This window comes from Pleurotus ostreatus (genome assembly GCF_014466165.1).
Source record: "Pleurotus ostreatus strain PC9 chromosome Unknown scaffold_4, whole genome shotgun sequence".
NCBI classification, from domain to species: domain Eukaryota; kingdom Fungi; phylum Basidiomycota; class Agaricomycetes; order Agaricales; family Pleurotaceae; genus Pleurotus; species Pleurotus ostreatus.
Genome location: NW_023503159.1, coordinates 494248 through 511025, shown reverse-complemented (window position 1 = coordinate 511025; position 16778 = coordinate 494248). Strand labels below are relative to the sequence as shown.

General features: G+C 49.8%; 7 protein-coding genes across 7 annotated transcripts; 4 read left to right on the top strand and 3 right to left on the bottom strand.

Annotated features, from left to right (window-relative positions):
• Positions 1-583: 583 nt before the first annotated feature.
• Positions 584-1215, top strand: PC9H_005995 (uncharacterized protein; the record flags this gene model as incomplete). The annotated part of the gene is made up of 2 exons (XM_036775550.1): positions 584-973; positions 1066-1215. 2 exons carry the CDS (start codon positions 584-586, stop codon positions 1213-1215), a joined length of 540 nt encoding a protein of 179 aa, XP_036631569.1.
• Positions 1216-1599: 384 nt separating this feature from the next.
• Positions 1600-3392, bottom strand: PC9H_005994 (uncharacterized protein; the record flags this gene model as incomplete). The annotated part of the gene is made up of 7 exons (XM_036775549.1): positions 1600-1842; positions 1895-1994; positions 2048-2182; positions 2239-2666; positions 2719-3140; positions 3192-3264; positions 3318-3392. The coding sequence occupies 7 exons, from the start codon at positions 3390-3392 to the stop codon at positions 1600-1602; spliced, it is 1476 nt and encodes a 491-aa protein (XP_036631568.1).
• A 728-nt stretch (positions 3393-4120) lies between these two features.
• On the bottom strand, positions 4121-5730 carry PC9H_005993 (uncharacterized protein; the record flags this gene model as incomplete). The annotated part of the gene is made up of 6 exons (XM_036775548.1): positions 4121-4228; positions 4279-4360; positions 4411-4994; positions 5044-5453; positions 5503-5575; positions 5632-5730. The coding sequence occupies 6 exons, from the start codon at positions 5728-5730 to the stop codon at positions 4121-4123; spliced, it is 1356 nt and encodes a 451-aa protein (XP_036631567.1).
• A 488-nt stretch (positions 5731-6218) lies between these two features.
• On the top strand, positions 6219-8030 carry PC9H_005992 (uncharacterized protein; the record flags this gene model as incomplete). The annotated part of the gene is made up of 7 exons (XM_036775547.1): positions 6219-6299; positions 6367-6442; positions 6502-6920; positions 6973-7397; positions 7455-7595; positions 7649-7748; positions 7800-8030. 7 exons carry the CDS (start codon positions 6219-6221, stop codon positions 8028-8030), a joined length of 1473 nt encoding a protein of 490 aa, XP_036631566.1.
• Positions 8031-8261: 231 nt separating this feature from the next.
• On the top strand, positions 8262-10298 carry TEP1 (Telomerase protein component 1; the record flags this gene model as incomplete). The annotated part of the gene is made up of 6 exons (XM_036775546.1): positions 8262-8337; positions 8396-8523; positions 8580-8668; positions 8719-8813; positions 8862-9931; positions 9993-10298. 6 exons carry the CDS (start codon positions 8262-8264, stop codon positions 10296-10298), a joined length of 1764 nt encoding a protein of 587 aa, XP_036631565.1.
• Positions 10299-10535: 237 nt separating this feature from the next.
• Positions 10536-12364, bottom strand: CLB2_1 (G2/mitotic-specific cyclin; the record flags this gene model as incomplete). Its single annotated transcript, XM_036775545.1, has 5 exons — positions 10536-10679; positions 10736-10873; positions 10926-11465; positions 11519-12222; positions 12319-12364. The coding sequence occupies 5 exons, from the start codon at positions 12362-12364 to the stop codon at positions 10536-10538; spliced, it is 1572 nt and encodes a 523-aa protein (XP_036631564.1).
• A 903-nt stretch (positions 12365-13267) lies between these two features.
• Positions 13268-16023, top strand: PC9H_005989 (uncharacterized protein; the record flags this gene model as incomplete). Its single annotated transcript, XM_036775544.1, has 21 exons — positions 13268-13385; positions 13438-13487; positions 13540-13661; positions 13712-13759; positions 13810-13964; positions 14015-14155; positions 14208-14231; positions 14418-14489; positions 14548-14692; positions 14754-14821; positions 14877-14965; positions 15015-15079; positions 15130-15147; positions 15203-15237; positions 15295-15347; positions 15400-15490; positions 15547-15638; positions 15701-15712; positions 15766-15790; positions 15853-15928; positions 15984-16023. 21 exons carry the CDS (start codon positions 13268-13270, stop codon positions 16021-16023), a joined length of 1539 nt encoding a protein of 512 aa, XP_036631563.1.
• Positions 16024-16778: the final 755 nt, after the last annotated feature.

The following is a 16778-nucleotide window of genomic DNA, read 5'->3' as shown; positions in this document are numbered from 1 at the left end:
GTTGACGAACAGTGTAATGCAGTGTATGTCTAACGTCTAATTTTTTTATCCACTATTATGTATGCTATAGCATTAGTAAATATGTTTATCAATGGAGAGAGCAGATTCATCTGACGAGAAGGAAGTACAGTATGGCCTCCTATGGCCTCCTGAGTCACATGATCGCGTAAACGAGTTTTAAAGCCCCGACGCTCGTTGATTGACGCGACGCGCCCGTTCCCACGGCCTGGTGGCTCGAATTCAGCCACAGTGCCGTTCGGCGTTTACCCATCTCTCAACTCTTCCCTCTTCTCCTCGTCCTCCCCTTTCTCCCTGCGCCGCCTCCGTTTCTCTTGCTCTCTCTGTGCATCTAGACGCCTTCCTATCATCCTAATTCTGAGACCTGCTTTTTCACGCGACTTGGATTGAGGGGAGTTCTTATTGTTATCAATTGAATAGGTATGCTTCTTTGCGCGTCTGGGATCAGAGCTTTGACCGACGTAACGTGACTTCGCGTAGGAAGTGCCGCTGTGCATATTATTCCTCTTCGTGTCTTTTCTTCACCGCCTCCACGTATATCGTCTGTCGGTCACACATCATCTCAATGACCCTCGAGAACTCGGACCTCAACATGTCAAGACTATCGCTAAACTCATCCAGTTCTCAAAGCGAAGACTGGGATAGATCACTTATATTAGAAGACAACGAGCCCCCGTCGACATCCTCGTCATCGACTACCGAAGACGCTACAACGACATCGGAGTCGATGGCCTCTTCAACATCGACGATGACCCCTCGGAACTCGGTAGCATTCCCGGCTGAGAGTGAGGGGACACCACGGCGACATGCACGAGAAAGTAGTGGGGGGTATACTTTGGCTGGGAAGGGAAAGAGGTCGCTGAGCGAGCTCATGAGGCTTCACGCGGAAAAGGGCACAGATTGCAAATTCAGCCCCGAGGAGGCTTCAAGAGTGGCAGATGTACTTGGACAGTGGGTACGTGCCGTTTAACTACCCTCCTCTATCCTCCCTGTATATATGTCGATGGTCGAAACGAGTCATTTACTCATTTATAACATTTACTGTAGATCAATGCGTCTTCGTCTCCATACGAAGCCGAAGATGATTTCTTTCGCTCTCAAGATGACCTATCATCGGTTCTCTCGAAACGAGCGAGTCGTGCGGATTTGAACGCGCGACCAAGGGGGCAGAGTGAGGGCTGCTCGCGATCATCATGATGTAGGATCGTCATCGGCATTGCTTCCCAGTCTAAACACCCCTAGTGAGGTCCAGGAATTCTGGTTTTTCTTCGTTCTCGTCTTTTATGTGCTGTTTAACTATCATTAACTTATTTAGTCACGATCTTTACGACTTTTTCACGACCCCTTCACGATGATTACGACAACTCACGTACCTATCTATGGCCATTACGCTATCTTCCTAGATTAGTTATTTGAAGAAGGAGTCTCTGTTGTATGTAGGGGAACGGTTGGTGATTCCAGTGTGGGTGGAATCCACCCACACTCTCTGCCCAGTTCAAGTCACCTAAAGAAACCTTTCAGGAGTAAGGTCAGGAAAGTCACATGATCATTACGTTATGAAAGCACAGTGTCGATCGGCATCTACTCTTTACTTCCTTCTTCACGTTGACAGCCACCATCACGACCAACCCGAACGTGGCCAATCGTTGGCCCCTCCTCTACCCTTTGGGTCTTCAGGTACGCGTCCAGCGTTGCATCCCAGGCATTGATTCCACCAACCCGATGTTTCAAATGGAAGGACTCAGGAGTGCCGCCCACAGGTGCTTGATAGAACCACTTCGTGTTATAATCATCGTCAATAATGTCGTTATTCTCGTATGATTTCTGCAGATCGCATTCAGAAAATTTATGCTTGAGAATGGTTGCCAGTACCCACCCCAGCCATAACGATTCTAGCAGTACCCTTGCCTGCGCCCGCAAGGGAACCATGCGAGATGTAAAAGTCGATCGGGGAGCCGTCATTGACGACGTAGAAGCTAACGAAATGTAAGTCACATTCGACCTTTTCCGATTCAGAGTAAAAACTGACTTGATTATCTCGCGATAGTAAACATGCGACTTCTCTTTACCGAAATTGACCTTCGTCTCACTGATCACAGTGAGGTTCGGTATCCTCTCGCCTGGCAAGATCACAGCGCTCGGAGTAATCAGGCCGAACTCAGCCCTGGCACATGAGGTCAAGGTGAATTCATTCGCTCCGGAGACTAAGATCCGACTTACCAGTCAGACTCGACATGCAGAGTCACAGCAGTTTTGTAGACGGATGGGTTGTTTAGAATGAACAAGAAGGCAGTTTCGATCCTGGCCGCGGCATCTTGTAGGTATTCGCTGCTCGAGAGCTCCATCACTGTCCAGAGCTCTGTAACAACCAACCCAGAAAGCTGAGACGCGTGGCTATCAACGCTGTCGGCCCACTTCTGGAACTCGTCGTATTTGGATGGATTCTGCATAATCCTCCCTGCAGTTTGAGGATCCCCTCCTTGAACCGAGTTGGAGTACTGAACAATGTTCTTGAACGTCTGGTAATGTGCCTGTTGCTTCACAGACTCGTCATACTCGCCGCCGCTGGGGATTCCTCCGTAATATGCCCTAATGTAAGCCGTCCATTGAGCGTTAATTGTTTGATCGGAATTATCTCCCCAAGCTTGCTGTTCTGTATCAGTGATGGATTTCCTCCGTCGTAGCAGCCGAGTCGCTCACCAATAATAATCGGGACCCTCGACGAACTTTGGTGATGAGATGGGTTCCATACGTGTCAAAGAAGTTTTTGTACGCAGCAACCGTAGTCTTGTTGTCGCCGTCAAACTGCTCTGGTAGTCGCCGAATTGCTGCCGCCAAGGGATTGACTTGTAGGAGACTGCCGTAGTTCTTCAGCTGTGCCAGGTACCTATTCTTATAGAAGCAGTAAAAGGCCCATTGGTTGGTGTTTCTAAACATCTTGTTGGTCGCTGCGTTGACAGATGCATTTCCTGTGACCCCGCAGTACAAGGATGCAAGCGACCCGTCATTCTGGAACGAAAAGCTTGCTTCGCCACCGGTCTTGTAGGTAGTGAAAGTGCTGCTAATGGTATTGGCGTCAGCAGACACGCCTATAGCCTTGGGCACGGCGTAGGTAACTCCATCTATCGATGCTTGTAAGTTGGCCCGTGTGTATTGCAAGGGGCGATCCTCACCGACTTCATAGGGTCGAGTGTCGTATTCGTCGTAGTCAAGAAGACGGACAGGAGCCCGTATGGACTCGATCACCTGTTGTGATGTTGAGTACGGTGCAATACTGGCGCACAGGGAACAGCTCCTACTGCGTCAACCTTCAAGGGCGTTGTGGTCAACATGTTGAGTCCATAGCCCAGCTGTTCGACAGGCGGGAATTCCATCACCGAAAGAGAATCTGAGTATTCTTGAGAGGCAGGTCCTGTACCAGAGCGATGGTATAGTGAGCCTCTACTGCTTGGGTAAACTTATATACTCCTCCTATAGCCCTAGAACCAGTGTCGTATCCGTTATTCGGACATCGCCTTCATCCGAAGGCAGGGAGATTGGTAGGTGAGCATAATGTTCTTCCTCTTCGTTTCCGCTCTGAAAGCGCCGCGCGTTATCGCTTGTAAATAGGCAGTGCCCCCTATGTCCGCCCCCGAATATCAAGGCGTGGAGTCGTAAGAAGTACAAACTCCATCCGTTCCAGGTTGGAACATTCGGAAACAAAAGGTACGTCTAGAAACAATGTAGAACATGAGAACCCCCGTGTGTTGGTCTCATGTCACGGAGCAATGTTGTAATACTTCATTTTGGGGTGACGTGCTCTGATGCATACTTCGCCTCCGTTGACTTCCCCGGTCCCAGAATTTTCTATCCACTCCTACGGAGCGTGGTCAGTTACGTCAACGCACTCACTACTTCCTTCAGGTCCGTTCCTCAACACACGTTGTTGTCATTTGACAGAGCCAGGTACGCCACTCTTTGACCGCATCCAGAGGCTAAACGGCACTAACGTTCTCATACATGCCGTTGCACTTTGATTGTGTCCTCTGAAAAAGAAACAAAAAAGGAGCAGCGACCATTGAGGATCATATTCAGCTACACACGCCCAATCCATACATGAAGATTAATCCACTACGTCAGCAATGGCCCCCTTGAGTCGGACATCTCCCTCTACGGTTACTGGAACATGGTAGAATTCTCGGGCGTGTTTGTCGGTATTGGTGTAAGTAGTCTGGGCCAGGATGAGTTCGTGTTTCCCCACATGTTAGATGAATATCTTACTCCATTTACGACGACTTTCGCGTGTCCCACATCACGCTTGATAGAGATATCAATGGGGCTACCATCGTTTACAATGTAAAACCTGCGAAAAGCAAATTAAACGGGGTTGACTGAAAGAGCGGCTAGACGTACGGAACGATGCGAGTTACTGGCGGAGAGTGGGCTTTCCCGACGCGTATCTTAGTTGAGCTGAGCCCAATTACATCCTGGGTTGTAGGGTCGAAGGCAGGCAAGGGGCCACCGACGCCAATAGTAGCGCCAGGAGTCAACAAATCGAGCTCCGCGACACCTGTCTTGCCTTCCAACACAACCAAGGTCGTGATGATGCTTCGCTTTTGCTGCGCAACTATGGCATTGAAAGCGGCCTGGAGCGAGTCTGCGCTATCTCGTAGCTCGGAGACGTCAGAGTCGCGAAGCAAATTCCAAAGCTCCATGGCAGTGATGGAGGACAGTACGGAATGGTCTCTGGCAGAGTCTGCCCATTGTTGGAAAGTATCGAAGTCGTAGTCGTCTTGATTGAGTCTCTCAGCTAGCTGGGGGTTTCCGCCAATGGCCTTGAAGATGGTCTGAGCAAGTGTATTGAAGATCTGATACTGTCTTTCATTGTAGACTGTGACGTCGTATTCACCCCGGTCGTTGAGTCCCTTCAGGTGTGCGGTGACATCTCTGGACCAATTATCGTTGACATCGGGATATTGGTTCGACCCCCAGACGGCCTACCTAGCATTTGAGCATGGTAAATTTGGAGAAGGGAGGGTAGCATACCGCAGAGCAACGGGCACCGAAACTGGTACCCATGATGACATGGGTTCCAAAGTCCTTGAAGAACTTAGCATAAGCGTCCATAACGTCTGGGGTCTCGGTGAACGGCTTCGGGAGCGCGGATACACTCTCAAGCAGTGTGCCTTGATTAATCAAATCCATATACTCCCGTAAGGAAGCGGTGTACGTGTCTGTCTTGTAGTTCCAAAAGGCGAACTGGCTGGCCTCTGGAAGAGACTTCTCGAAGGGGTACGAAGTCAGATTCGTCTTCACAACTAGTTGGTCGGTGACACTAGTGCTATCGAGGAAAGCGCGAAGAGCCTCGGCACCAGATAGGTAAGTAACGTAGTTCGAATTAACACCAGACTTCGCACTGGCGCTAACTACGCTGGGGATCGTATATTTCACACCGTCTAGAAACACGGTGAGCATGATGAGTTTGATGCCAATACCACAGCGTACCAATAGTAACGGTACGCTCTTTGAGGTCTTTGTCGGTTTCAATGATGAAATGACCTTTGACAAGCCTTTCGACCTTTGACAATACGGTCATTAGTGAGGAAGTCTAGTGCGATATAGAAGGTATCTTACGGATCTGATGTTGAAAGGAGTCAGCGAGGTCATGTCGATTCCCCGACCCAACCAGTCAAGTGCCCCAAGGCGCGGGGGTTCTTCGTCGAAGGTGCTCATGTTGAGGTTGAAGTTGTTTGCAAAGTCTACAGAGTCAGCAGTGAATTTGGGGGGATGTGATTCTATCTACCACTCTGTATATGTGACCCCCAGGCGAGTACGACGAGTCTGGACGGACGCCTGTATGTCAACTCCGTGTCGTAAAGATTTGCATCTCAGAATCCATTGGGCCGAATAGAATGATGGTATGTTCTCTTCTGTTCGAGTGGTGCAGATAGACGGGGATGCGGTGATTGAACCTTGCTTCAATGTTCCACTACTCGCTCGGTGATTCGAACGCAACTCGGAACCGTGCTCTTGACATGGGAAGAAGAGCAGGGAGAACCACGGTAAAGAGAAACGTTGCACCATTCTGTATCCTATGGACGTAATACAGTAAAGAGGAGTGCGATAAATACTGGGATAGCTCACCAGTTGTTTTCATTGTGTTCTTGACCTCCTAGAACTTCACATACCGCGCCTTCCAACTCCATACACCTATCTCAAACATGGCTCGTGAACTACCCGCCGTCGAACACTTAGGGTACAGTCTCAACATGCTTGAAGTTACCCCTGCCGACATTAACTCGGTAAGACAGTATAGTGTACCTGCAGAATGTAGTCGATCGGCTGATATATACTATCCAATGCTTCTAGCTTACCGTAGCCGTCAAGAGAGGTCGCCGAATCCTGCAGTTTTACCCCGATGAAGATACTCGCGAAGTTACCATCGGTAGGTTAAACCGGGTGGTATGTACGCCCTAAGAGGCTTATCTCGAATGGCCCAAACAGGTAAAGAGGTCTATAACGTCCCCCGTTGCATTGGAATCTCGTCGATAAACAGCGTCAATGGTGCCTATACGACCTACAAGTCCGGGTCAGAGGCAAACAGCTACTTCGAAGCTGACGCGTCATTGTCTGTGCGATACCTCGGCGTCTCCGGGAGTGTCTCTGCTTCCTACGCCACCGAGAAGATGTTTCGTCAAGAGAATCAATACGCGTTCTACTCGTTCAATTCCTCTACCTACGTCGCTGTGTTGCGCGACTGGGCCGATTTATTGAACGAGACCGCGTTGAAGAGGAGGCTGGAAACCATGCCGAGGCCTTTCGATGCGAATAACGAAAGCCATGTCAACGAGTGGAAAGAGTTCTTTGACTCATGGGGCACTCATGTGATCTTGAACGCAACATACGGAGCAAGATATCAGTTGGTTGGTCTTTTAAGCCCTCTTATCAGTTAGAGATGACATACCTTCGTTACAGGAAGTTCACGCATCGAACTCGGAGAGCTCTGTCAACAATCGCTTCTCCAGTAGCGTTCAAGCCTCTTACAACGGCATCATGGCTGGCGGGGATTTCGATGCGTCAGTCAAGTCGGAGGAGCAGTACAAGACTTTTACGGATTTCAAGCAGCAAAACATTGCTGTCAAGGGTGGCGATGCGAACCTCTCCAATAGGTTGGGAGCGATACCTTCCGATTATGACCTTTTCATCGAATGGGCCGAGTCGGTCGCGTCTTTCTCCGACCTGTGCAACTTTACGATCATCGACGTCTGGACTTTAATGAGGGAGGCAGTTGCCAAAGAACTGAGGGATCTGGCGGGAGACGCAGAGAAAGCGTACAAACACTTGTCGTCGCACCGCAATGTTTACCAGACGCAGGTGACATTGACCATCGAGTCCGACTGGTGGGTTTTTTATCTGCCTTTACATAACGGCCGGCAGTGATTCGTTTCCGTGCTTAGGGCCGAATTCGGGTTACTGACTCCTAGTGCCGTCATCGTTCCGGCCCCCAACGCAGAAATTCCATCGAAGACGGTCTTCACAGAGACCCGTGTCCAATGGGGCAAGGAGTTCAGCCACCAATACGAGCGCAAAGACATCAGGTATGTCCTACCCATACTGAGTCCCCTGTGGATTTTGAGCCAGGCAAATAAAGGTTCATGATCATCAACGACGGCTCACCAATCGATTTCTACATTTCTCACGGGAGTAAAGCGGGACAAGGCCAAGGAAAGGCAACTGTGATCATCGAGTCGGTGCGTAGCTTGAAGAACCTCTGGGAAAGCCATTCATTGAATATCTTGCAGGCCCACTATACGAATGACAAGATCACCGATAACTTCTGGAACACCGAGTGGTACTATCAGAAGCCAGCCGCAGGAAGAAAGATCCCTACAAAGTTGTCTCGCTCCAAAGCTCCGCAGAAATGGTCCAACGTCTTGAGTGGGTATCTGCACGAAATCGGGTTCTACGAGCACAAGGATGCCAACGTTGCAGCTGCCGAAGAGTTACTGGAATTGGAAGAGGCCGCAGAATAGATTGTAGTTAGGTTCGTGACCATTGTCACTCGAAGAGGAAATCGCCGAGAGCGTACATATCACAGAAGAGTGTATCCTTTGAACAACCTTGAAACTTTGTGCAGCCGGAGTCGGGCGCTAAGCGTGTATGTAAGCGTGATTTGCACCCGACCTTTGGAACGCACCGTGACGTCATTGTGCAAGGCCATTCTCTTTCACTCCCTACCCCTACGGCGGCAGACGAGAGACACGATGGCTGACTATGTTCGCCGCCTTGTATCGGGAGACAAAGCGCGCTTCAAGGATGAAGACATGCATCTGGAACTCGGTATTATAATCGTTTCGTTGCTTTGGGTGATATCTTGGCTGATCTTTGTATATCCTAGACCTGGTGTATGTTACAGACCAAGTCATTGTGATGGGCTACCCAGCTGCAGGTATTGAGGGCTTCTATCGTAACAAAAGGGAAGACGCGAAGAAATTCCTGGAACGTAGACACGGAAATAATTTCTGGGCAAGCCCGAAATCAACAAGCGAATCTTGAAGCTGTACTCACCTTTGGAAGCGCAGGTATTCAATTTCTGTCCAATAAAAGAGAATTCGTATCCATCCAGTGTTTTTGGTGGGAGGGTCAGCAGATATCCCTTCCCCGACCACCAGTAAGTTGTGCTTCATCCTTTCGACTGTGTACTGATCTCGCGATGTCCAGTGCTCCACCTTTGGCGATTATGCCCTTGCTAGCCCGCGAAATGCGCGCATGGCTGAGCGGCTCGTCAGAAAGGGTTGCAGTCCTACACTGCAAAGGTGGGCGACACAGAATCTCCACCTGAATACGCCTTCAATTATCTGTAGCTGGGAAAGGTAGATCGGGAACTATGGCTTGCACCTACTTGTTATCTCTCGATGACAGCCTAGCAGCTCCACGGTCTGAACGGGGGAATGAAACAAAACTGTTAGCGGAGAGGAAAGCCGACGAATTGATGCAGGCCGTTCCAGAGGATGAAGAGGATTCCGCAGCGCAGGACGACGATGCAACTGATCAGACGGACCCGAAGACTTCACATAAGCAGTCTCTGACGAGTGTTCTTGAGCTGCATACTTCGAGGAGGATGAAAGCGTCCTCGTCCCCCAACGGAAAGGTCAAACAGGGTGTCAGCATTCCCAGTCAACGACGATGGTTGCACTACTGGTCGCTGATACTTGCCCATGAGGCGCCATCCAACCTCTGGCCCGCCGTGACACCAAAGCCTCCGTCGCCCAAGGTTCGCCTGACAGAGATGCAAGTGCGGATGCGGGAGCCCTCGACGATGAAAATGGGGCTGGTGAAAGCTGCGAACATAGTCATGGGGTATACGTCCAGTAAGAATGCGAGTATTTCGAAGTTGGCGAATGGGGGGAAGAGGGGCGGACAGATTTGGGCGTCGCTTGCGAGGTATGACGATGGGCTTGTGGACTTGTTGGAGAGGTGGGAGGTGCAGACGAGAGATGAGTTGTCGGGACATATGGGTCGTCGAAAAGCAGGATCGGAGCATATGGACGAGGAGGAGCTGAGCAAGGTATTTGAAGATGGGACGTGGGATCATAAGAAGATGGTGCGAAGCTTTGCGAGGATGGGTACCACGGAGGAGCACGCTACCACCAAAGAGGGCGAAGAAAAGGTAAGAGGTTCCATCATGACAATAACACCCACTTACAGGGAAAAGACTACGGCGTACACCTTACGACCACTGAATAGTGATGCGTGGTCTGATTTACGAAGTGGCTTGAAGCCGTCTGGTGGCGAAGGGGTACAACTGGATGGCGTTAATATCCCATCTTCCGAGACCAACTCCATCTACGACGTGACACAAACCCTCAAGGGCGATAAGGGGATAATCCTGGACGCTGCAAGAGAAGTGCGCATCAAGCTGTATATGGGCCAGGTGAGTAAACAGTGCGAAATTGTTGCTGTTACGACTCAACTTCATCAACATCTATCTCCAGGTATTCATGGGGTGGTTCTGGTTCATACCGACGTTTCATATGGGTGAATTCCTGGGACCTGCGAAATTTACCCTCAGTAAGAAGGATATCGACTTTCCTTTGGGGATTGGAAGTGCGATTCTTGATGTGGAGATACTGATGGAGTGGGTTTCTGAGGGAGAGCCGCTTCAGCCTGCGGCAAGGCAGACGAGCGAAGATGCGTTGGTGAAAGGAGAGAACGAGCCCGCAGGGTTAGCTCCAATGCTTCCATTGGTCAGCGAACCCATGGCGCCGGCGGTTGAGGTGAAACAAGCTGCAGAAGATTAGACTTGAAGATAAAATATAAAAGTGGATGGGGAAGAAAGATGTTACAATAATGGTACAATGGTTTTCATTCAAGATATGTGTGCTGGTGAATTAAAGTTACATGATTCGGAGTTCCATGCTTGGAAGGGAAACAATATGAGTGTAGATAAAATAAGCAGCTGGTCGTAGATCATGTCGTGAAGTAATGGATGGAGGTATCGGCGGGCGGAGTGAATGGATAGATGCGTAGGGATGCTGTCAAACGGGAATTTCGGCCTCTTCTTCAGCTTTGAGTCGTAGTTCTCTTGCTTCGATTTTGAGCATGGAGAGGTCGTCGGTCAGGTTAATTTCGTCGCCTTCAGACCAGTGGTTGAGCGCCCATTGGCGGACATAGACACTAACCTACGACATTGTGTTAGCCACGTGGCGTTGAAGAGCATACGCAATGAGGCACTAACCTTCATATACCGTTTAGCGGCGTATTTGGCGTAGAGATTCACATGAGGAGGCTCGCTAAGGACGTAGTTGACCATCATATTTGCGATGGGAATAACCTCCTCTTCCGAATAGGATGAGTAATGAATGAGATTATGAGTCTAGGCAAAGGAGCGTGAGTGGTGGCGTTGTAGAGTGAGGAGTTCCACGTACCCATTCCTCTCGACCGAGGACCAAGCGTCCAAGCCACATAGCTGCGGCTGCAAGAAGTGACGGGGGCGTAGCCATCAACACCCAATCGACACAGGCGATCTCCATTAAGTATTTTCCAACTGTTCGTGTTTCGATGTTCAAGTCATCGGCTTTACTGATCCTTCTCAGAAAGTTCATGGGACTCGGATAGCTGAGGTTCCAGTTGAGCGTTTTGAGCATGAACCGTTCTGCGCGGAATAGTTCATCGGTGGTGTATTGGCCGCCAGACAGATAGACCATCTCTTCGACGGTGGGGGACATCATTTCTTCGAATTTGCAGGCGACGTAGAATGCTGAGAGGCCAACTAGCTGGAACTTTGGGGCTGAAACGGGGCGTGCGGAGAGAAAGCGATCCATGAGATTAATGCAAAGGAAAAGGGTTTCTGGGAGGAGCTTGAAGTGTTTGTGAACCTGGATAATCCAGTCGACCAAGATTCCACGTTTCACATGGTCTAGCTCAGGTTGCATGTCCATGTAGTTTGGGTTCGGCATAGTGGTCAGCTGAGAAGAACGACGTTAGGACGTCTACGAGAGAACATAGAACAACGACTTACTTCCACTTCTTTAAGGTAGGCAAATATGTCATTTACGTATTCGCTAACCATCGCTGGGTCATCGTGATCTTCTTCATCCAAGTCGTCCCAGAGTTGAGGCTGCGATGGCGCCGAGAGGAGGTTAGCTACATCTTCGACCTCGATTGTGGAATTGTCCAGCATTTCCGGAGGTGACGTATGCAGCTTTTTGTGCGCACGTTGAATTTCTGGGTCATCTTCAACGTCCTCGACTTCGACAACGGGTGGCAATTTCGAGGGAGGTTTGGGACGCGTGAACACTGGGGATCTTGGCCTGTCGACTACGGAAGTACTGGGTTTCGGCTCCTCCGTAATGACCTGCTGTGCCACCTTCACCGAGCTCCGAGTCACTCTCCGAACAGGTATAGCGCTGCCCCCCACTGTCGAGAGTGGCTGACGGGTTGGCACTTTGGTGGTTGGCTTCGTCGTCGCATCATCTACAGCCTTCCCTTTCCCCTTGACTCCTTCAATCTTCTTTGGAACCTCAGTCAGAGCCTCGCGTTTGCGTTTCACGGCGGGTTGGGGGGCATTCTCCTTCTTGACAACTCTCGCTTTCGATGCTGCTGTGGGAGCTGTGGCCCTGGACTTTCCCGCAACAGCATTGGTAGAAGTAGAGGGCTTGGATGTTGCCTGAGCCTTGGAGCGAGTGACGACAGCGTTCGTTCCCGCGTTAGCATTTTCGTTAGCTAAACGACTACTTGTCCGAGTGACCCGGGTAGTTGTTGTTCGTCGTTGCTGGAGACATGGATTAGTAGAATAGAGATAATTGATATATGGCTCACCATTTAATATGACCTTGTATGTTTCCAGAACAACTTTAATGATCATCCGGGTGTAGGATATCGCGTCGATGATGGAAGAACCACTGAAGAACCCTTAGCGTGTTCAAGGAGCGCGTCGCGTCACGTTACACTATTTTCCCACACACCCTACTCTCTCACATGACTGGACAGTTTAGCGCCCCCGCGGCCCTCAGGGCCACTGCTTATTATTAGTGCGTTCTAAGTTGGGTAGCACTACCTAGTGCCGAAGACCGGTCGCTCGGACTTACTCCACCGCGAATGATCCAAAGATCAAGGTAACGTTAGACTGCCACCACATTACTCCAATACAGGTGCTGATGCTACCCGCTACCTACAGTTTCCTTTGAAATGGAGTAACTGCAGCAGTCACTGGCGGATCACTGCAACTTTCGTCCGTGCCGTAGATCGATCCTGCCAGGTTGGTGGCAGGTAACAATATTCAGCCTAAATCTCGAATGGCTTCGGATGATCAGGATGTAGCCGCACAGCCCAAGTCAACTGGAATTTGACCGTCGTTGCGTCTTTTATTCTCCCGGGCCGCTGTCTTTCACCTTCGTTGTGACGAAGCCTTTATTTTTCCTGGATATTCCCGAGGCCGCATAGCGGGTCCGTCACAAGGTCACTCAAGCATATCACTTGTGTCGCGAACTCATGAAGACTTCTCATGCATATCATATAACTGTCACTAGGTAACGAACTCTCATCAGAACACCATCGAATCCGTGCGTTTAGTAACCGACGGTCCGCAATAAAACGCTTCGTCTGGGTTTACATGTACACTGCGGCACGCCTTTGCGGCGGTATGCCTTAGCAGTGGTATGTAGCCTATATCACAGGTTGCGAGATTTCGGCGAGATTTAAGACTTATGCTCAGCCTGCTCATATATAAGCCATCACCACACCCTTTTATTCCTCGCTTACATCCCGTATGTTGCTCGCGTCACTCTTCTGTCTCTGCACGCTAGCAAGCTATGCGCTCAGCTTTGGGCTTACCGAGTCTGGCAACAGTTATGTAGTCGATACCAGCGCTGGGCTTGTCTTTACCGGTCAGTCTCAGCGGTGCTCCTCAACATAACAATATACTGACCTAATCCAAAGTGGAAAAGACGTCGGGGGATATTACCTCCATGTTGTTCAACGGTATTCAGGTGAGCTCGCCCTTGGGCCCACGCTGTGACTTGAATTGACGATATGGCGAAGGCACAAGATCAAAGCAAACGCAGCCACATTGCATCAGGGATCGGAGCCTCTTGCTCATGGACCCGAGGCGGAAATTCGAACAACTACATTACCATCACCTGTACAGCAGGCTCAGTGACTCAGTACGTCTCCATTCTCTGACTCTACAGCGTGTGGCTGAAGTCTACTCTAGATATTACGTCGCTCGGTACACAGACCCCGCTATCCACATGGCAACATAGTAAGCTTAAAGCGAACTTCTAAGGATGGAGTGTTGACCATTTTGCGTAGCATCTCTGCCGAACCGTCCGTCGGCGAACTTCGTTTCATTGCAAGGCTTAACAGTAATACGTTGCCCAATGGCTACCCACAGTCTAGCATCAGAGGTGGCTCAGCCATCGAAGGAAGCGATGTCTACAATGTCAACGGTCAAACACGATCCAAATGTGCGTCTGTCCTCCTAAATGGCAATATAGCTACATATCTGTTACTCTAGTTTATTCGTCAAGGCAATTCATTGACGATCAAGTCCACGGTGTAACCGGCAACAACATTGGTGCCTATATGATTATCCCTGGAACAGGCTACGAGGGCAGTTCTGGTGGGCCATTTTTCCGTGACATCAACAACCAAGGAGGTAAGTAACTTTACCCAAACATCCCACAAGCAAAAATGTTGAACTCTCGTAGGCGACCAACAGGAACTATACTACTGTAAGTCATAAAGCTTTACATCGTGGTGGTACACGGCGCAAACTACCTTTCCAGATATGGTATTTGGATACAATTCTCCTACTGCTTACTTGACTCTGAACCAATGAATTTAGAATTCTGGGCATACGCAAACAGAGAGTACGTCAAAGCATCACTCCAGTTTCCCCTTTATTCACTATGGTATAGGCAATCGAATGGGCTTGCATGGGCCATATGCTCTTTGGTTCACCACTGGAGGCGCTCCATCGGGTTCGATAAGTAGGATTCCTCGTCGGTTTTTTCTATGACCCTCTCATTCTGACACGCGAACCATCAGACACCCAATTCTGGGAGGGACTCTCAATCAATGGTCTCGTCCCTTTGAGTGGGCGTGGACGTATCACCGGAAAGGCAACTGGGTTCCCTTCAGGGTTCTCGTCGCTGATGTCCATCGGGTGGAGCAACTCAGCTGCACAATACTGGTAATTACACATGAATGTCCCATCTTATGCCCGACGATGCTGAATTGCTGACCCCCTCAAGGGCGAGAACCGATACCAGTGGTAATTTCGTGTCGCCGTACATGAAGCCGGGAACGTACACGATGACCTGTGAGTATCCGCGCCTCGGCGTGAATGCAACAGCTAGGTTCTGACCAGATTGCAGTATACAAAACCGAGTTGGCTGTTGGTTCTCAATCGGTGAGTGTCTCTGCAGGTGGAACGGGGTCGTCAAATATCGCATATTCGGAATCAGTAAGTTCGGTAAATGTGTTGAATTTTAAGAAGCTATAAACATCCCCAGAATCCTTCCGTCATCTGGCAAATTGGCGACTTTGATGGAACGCCTAGAGGCTTTTTGAATGCCGAGTGGGTGGCGATTTCTCGCGTCCTTTATCGCAAGCTAATGCTTTTCGCAGCAAAATAGAGACCATGCAGTAAGTATGTCAGTGCTTCAGTGAAATCGTATTCACTTGGCTTCCACGTCCGTAGCCCAAGTGACAGCCGAATGAGTAGCTGGGGCCCAAGTAAGCCTTTCCTTTTGTCCACATACTCCATCCAGATTCATCTCACTTGGCCCGCAGTTACATTCACAGTTGGCTCAAATATCAACGGCTTTCCGATGGCGATTTTCAAGGTGAGTCTACTTTTTGCCAAGCCGCCCAATTTGAATGACCTCCATGCTATAGACAATTGGCGCGGTTACGGTCCGCTTTACTCTGAACTCGAATCAACTCGGCGCCAGGACCCTGCAGATTGGAACCACACTGGCCTTTGCAGGTACTCTATCTTTGCTTGGCCCACAACAGACGGTGCTGAGGCCCTTTTGCATATAGGTGGCCGCCCTCAAGTGACTGTAAACGGATGGTCGGGACCCCAACCTCCAGCACCCTCCCAACCTGATAGCAGAGGTGTCACGCGCGGAACTGTAAGCATCCCTCTTGCATTTCTTGGGTTATTTGGGTTGATGTTAACGACACTCTATGTTAGTGGCGAGGAAACGTAAGTGGTATTTCTTGAATCACCTTGCTATTCATCGTTTCATCATCAATCAGAACATTATGTATACCGTCAACATCCGTAAGTATTCCTTCGTGCATCGAATATCGGATCTCTCACGAATGAAATACCCAAAATGTTAGCTTCGGGGACACTCGTGAGTGGGACAAACACCTTGGTGATCAACGTCATTTCCGGCTCGTCGGGCGATCAGTTCTTGTACGTTCTCATTTCTCGCTTCGTGTGGGCCAAATGAATATAACTCTCTCCTAAGGTCGCCAAATGTTGTCTTCGACGCCATTAGGCTATACTAGTAGTTAGGACCAATACTGAAAACCATGGAGTACTGATCTCTCGCTGAATGTATATGTCTTGTGTGATGCAGACGTGCTCGAGGTCCTCTGCCCATATGCAGCGCTGTAGAATGCGAGCAAGGCTCTACCATGAGCAACTAAGAGAAAGCTGGCTAAGATTGAAAGTCTTGCTGAAATTGCCAAGATCCAGCTTAAGTTTCCTGCCCATATTGCTAGCCCGCCAGAGAGGCAGGCAGGAGAGACCAAGAAGTACGGAAAATGATGATCCATAGTAGACATAGTGTACCTACGGAGTGAAAGGTGGTATCCCTACGGCTGGAAGAATTTAGTGTGTCAGCCTGTGATCAGGAGGAGCGAGCAGATCTTGACCTCTTCTTTGTGGTTGTCTTCACCGTTGTACAAGTCGTAAGCACCTCGCGGATGTCCGTACGCCCTGGAGGGTGGGATTGCCAGAGATGATCAAATGTACGTACGGGTGTTTCTGTTATAGCTTGCCCGGTGCCGTGATTCTAATCAAAGGAATCCAAGAATCGAGCGGACACTAACCATGCGAAGTTGTGGCCGTTCACATGAGTTCCCCTACCCAGCAGTTCGTGTAGCTAAAGAACGCCGCCTTCTGAAAGCAGTGCTGGGCCCAAGGTGTACGTATTGATCATCGACGAGGGACGCTGAATGGTCCGGAGGGCGTTGCCAAGAGGTTACGTTCATTCACGTGGCGCCCCTGAGCCCCTTTCTAACTCGGTTTCCAAGGTAAG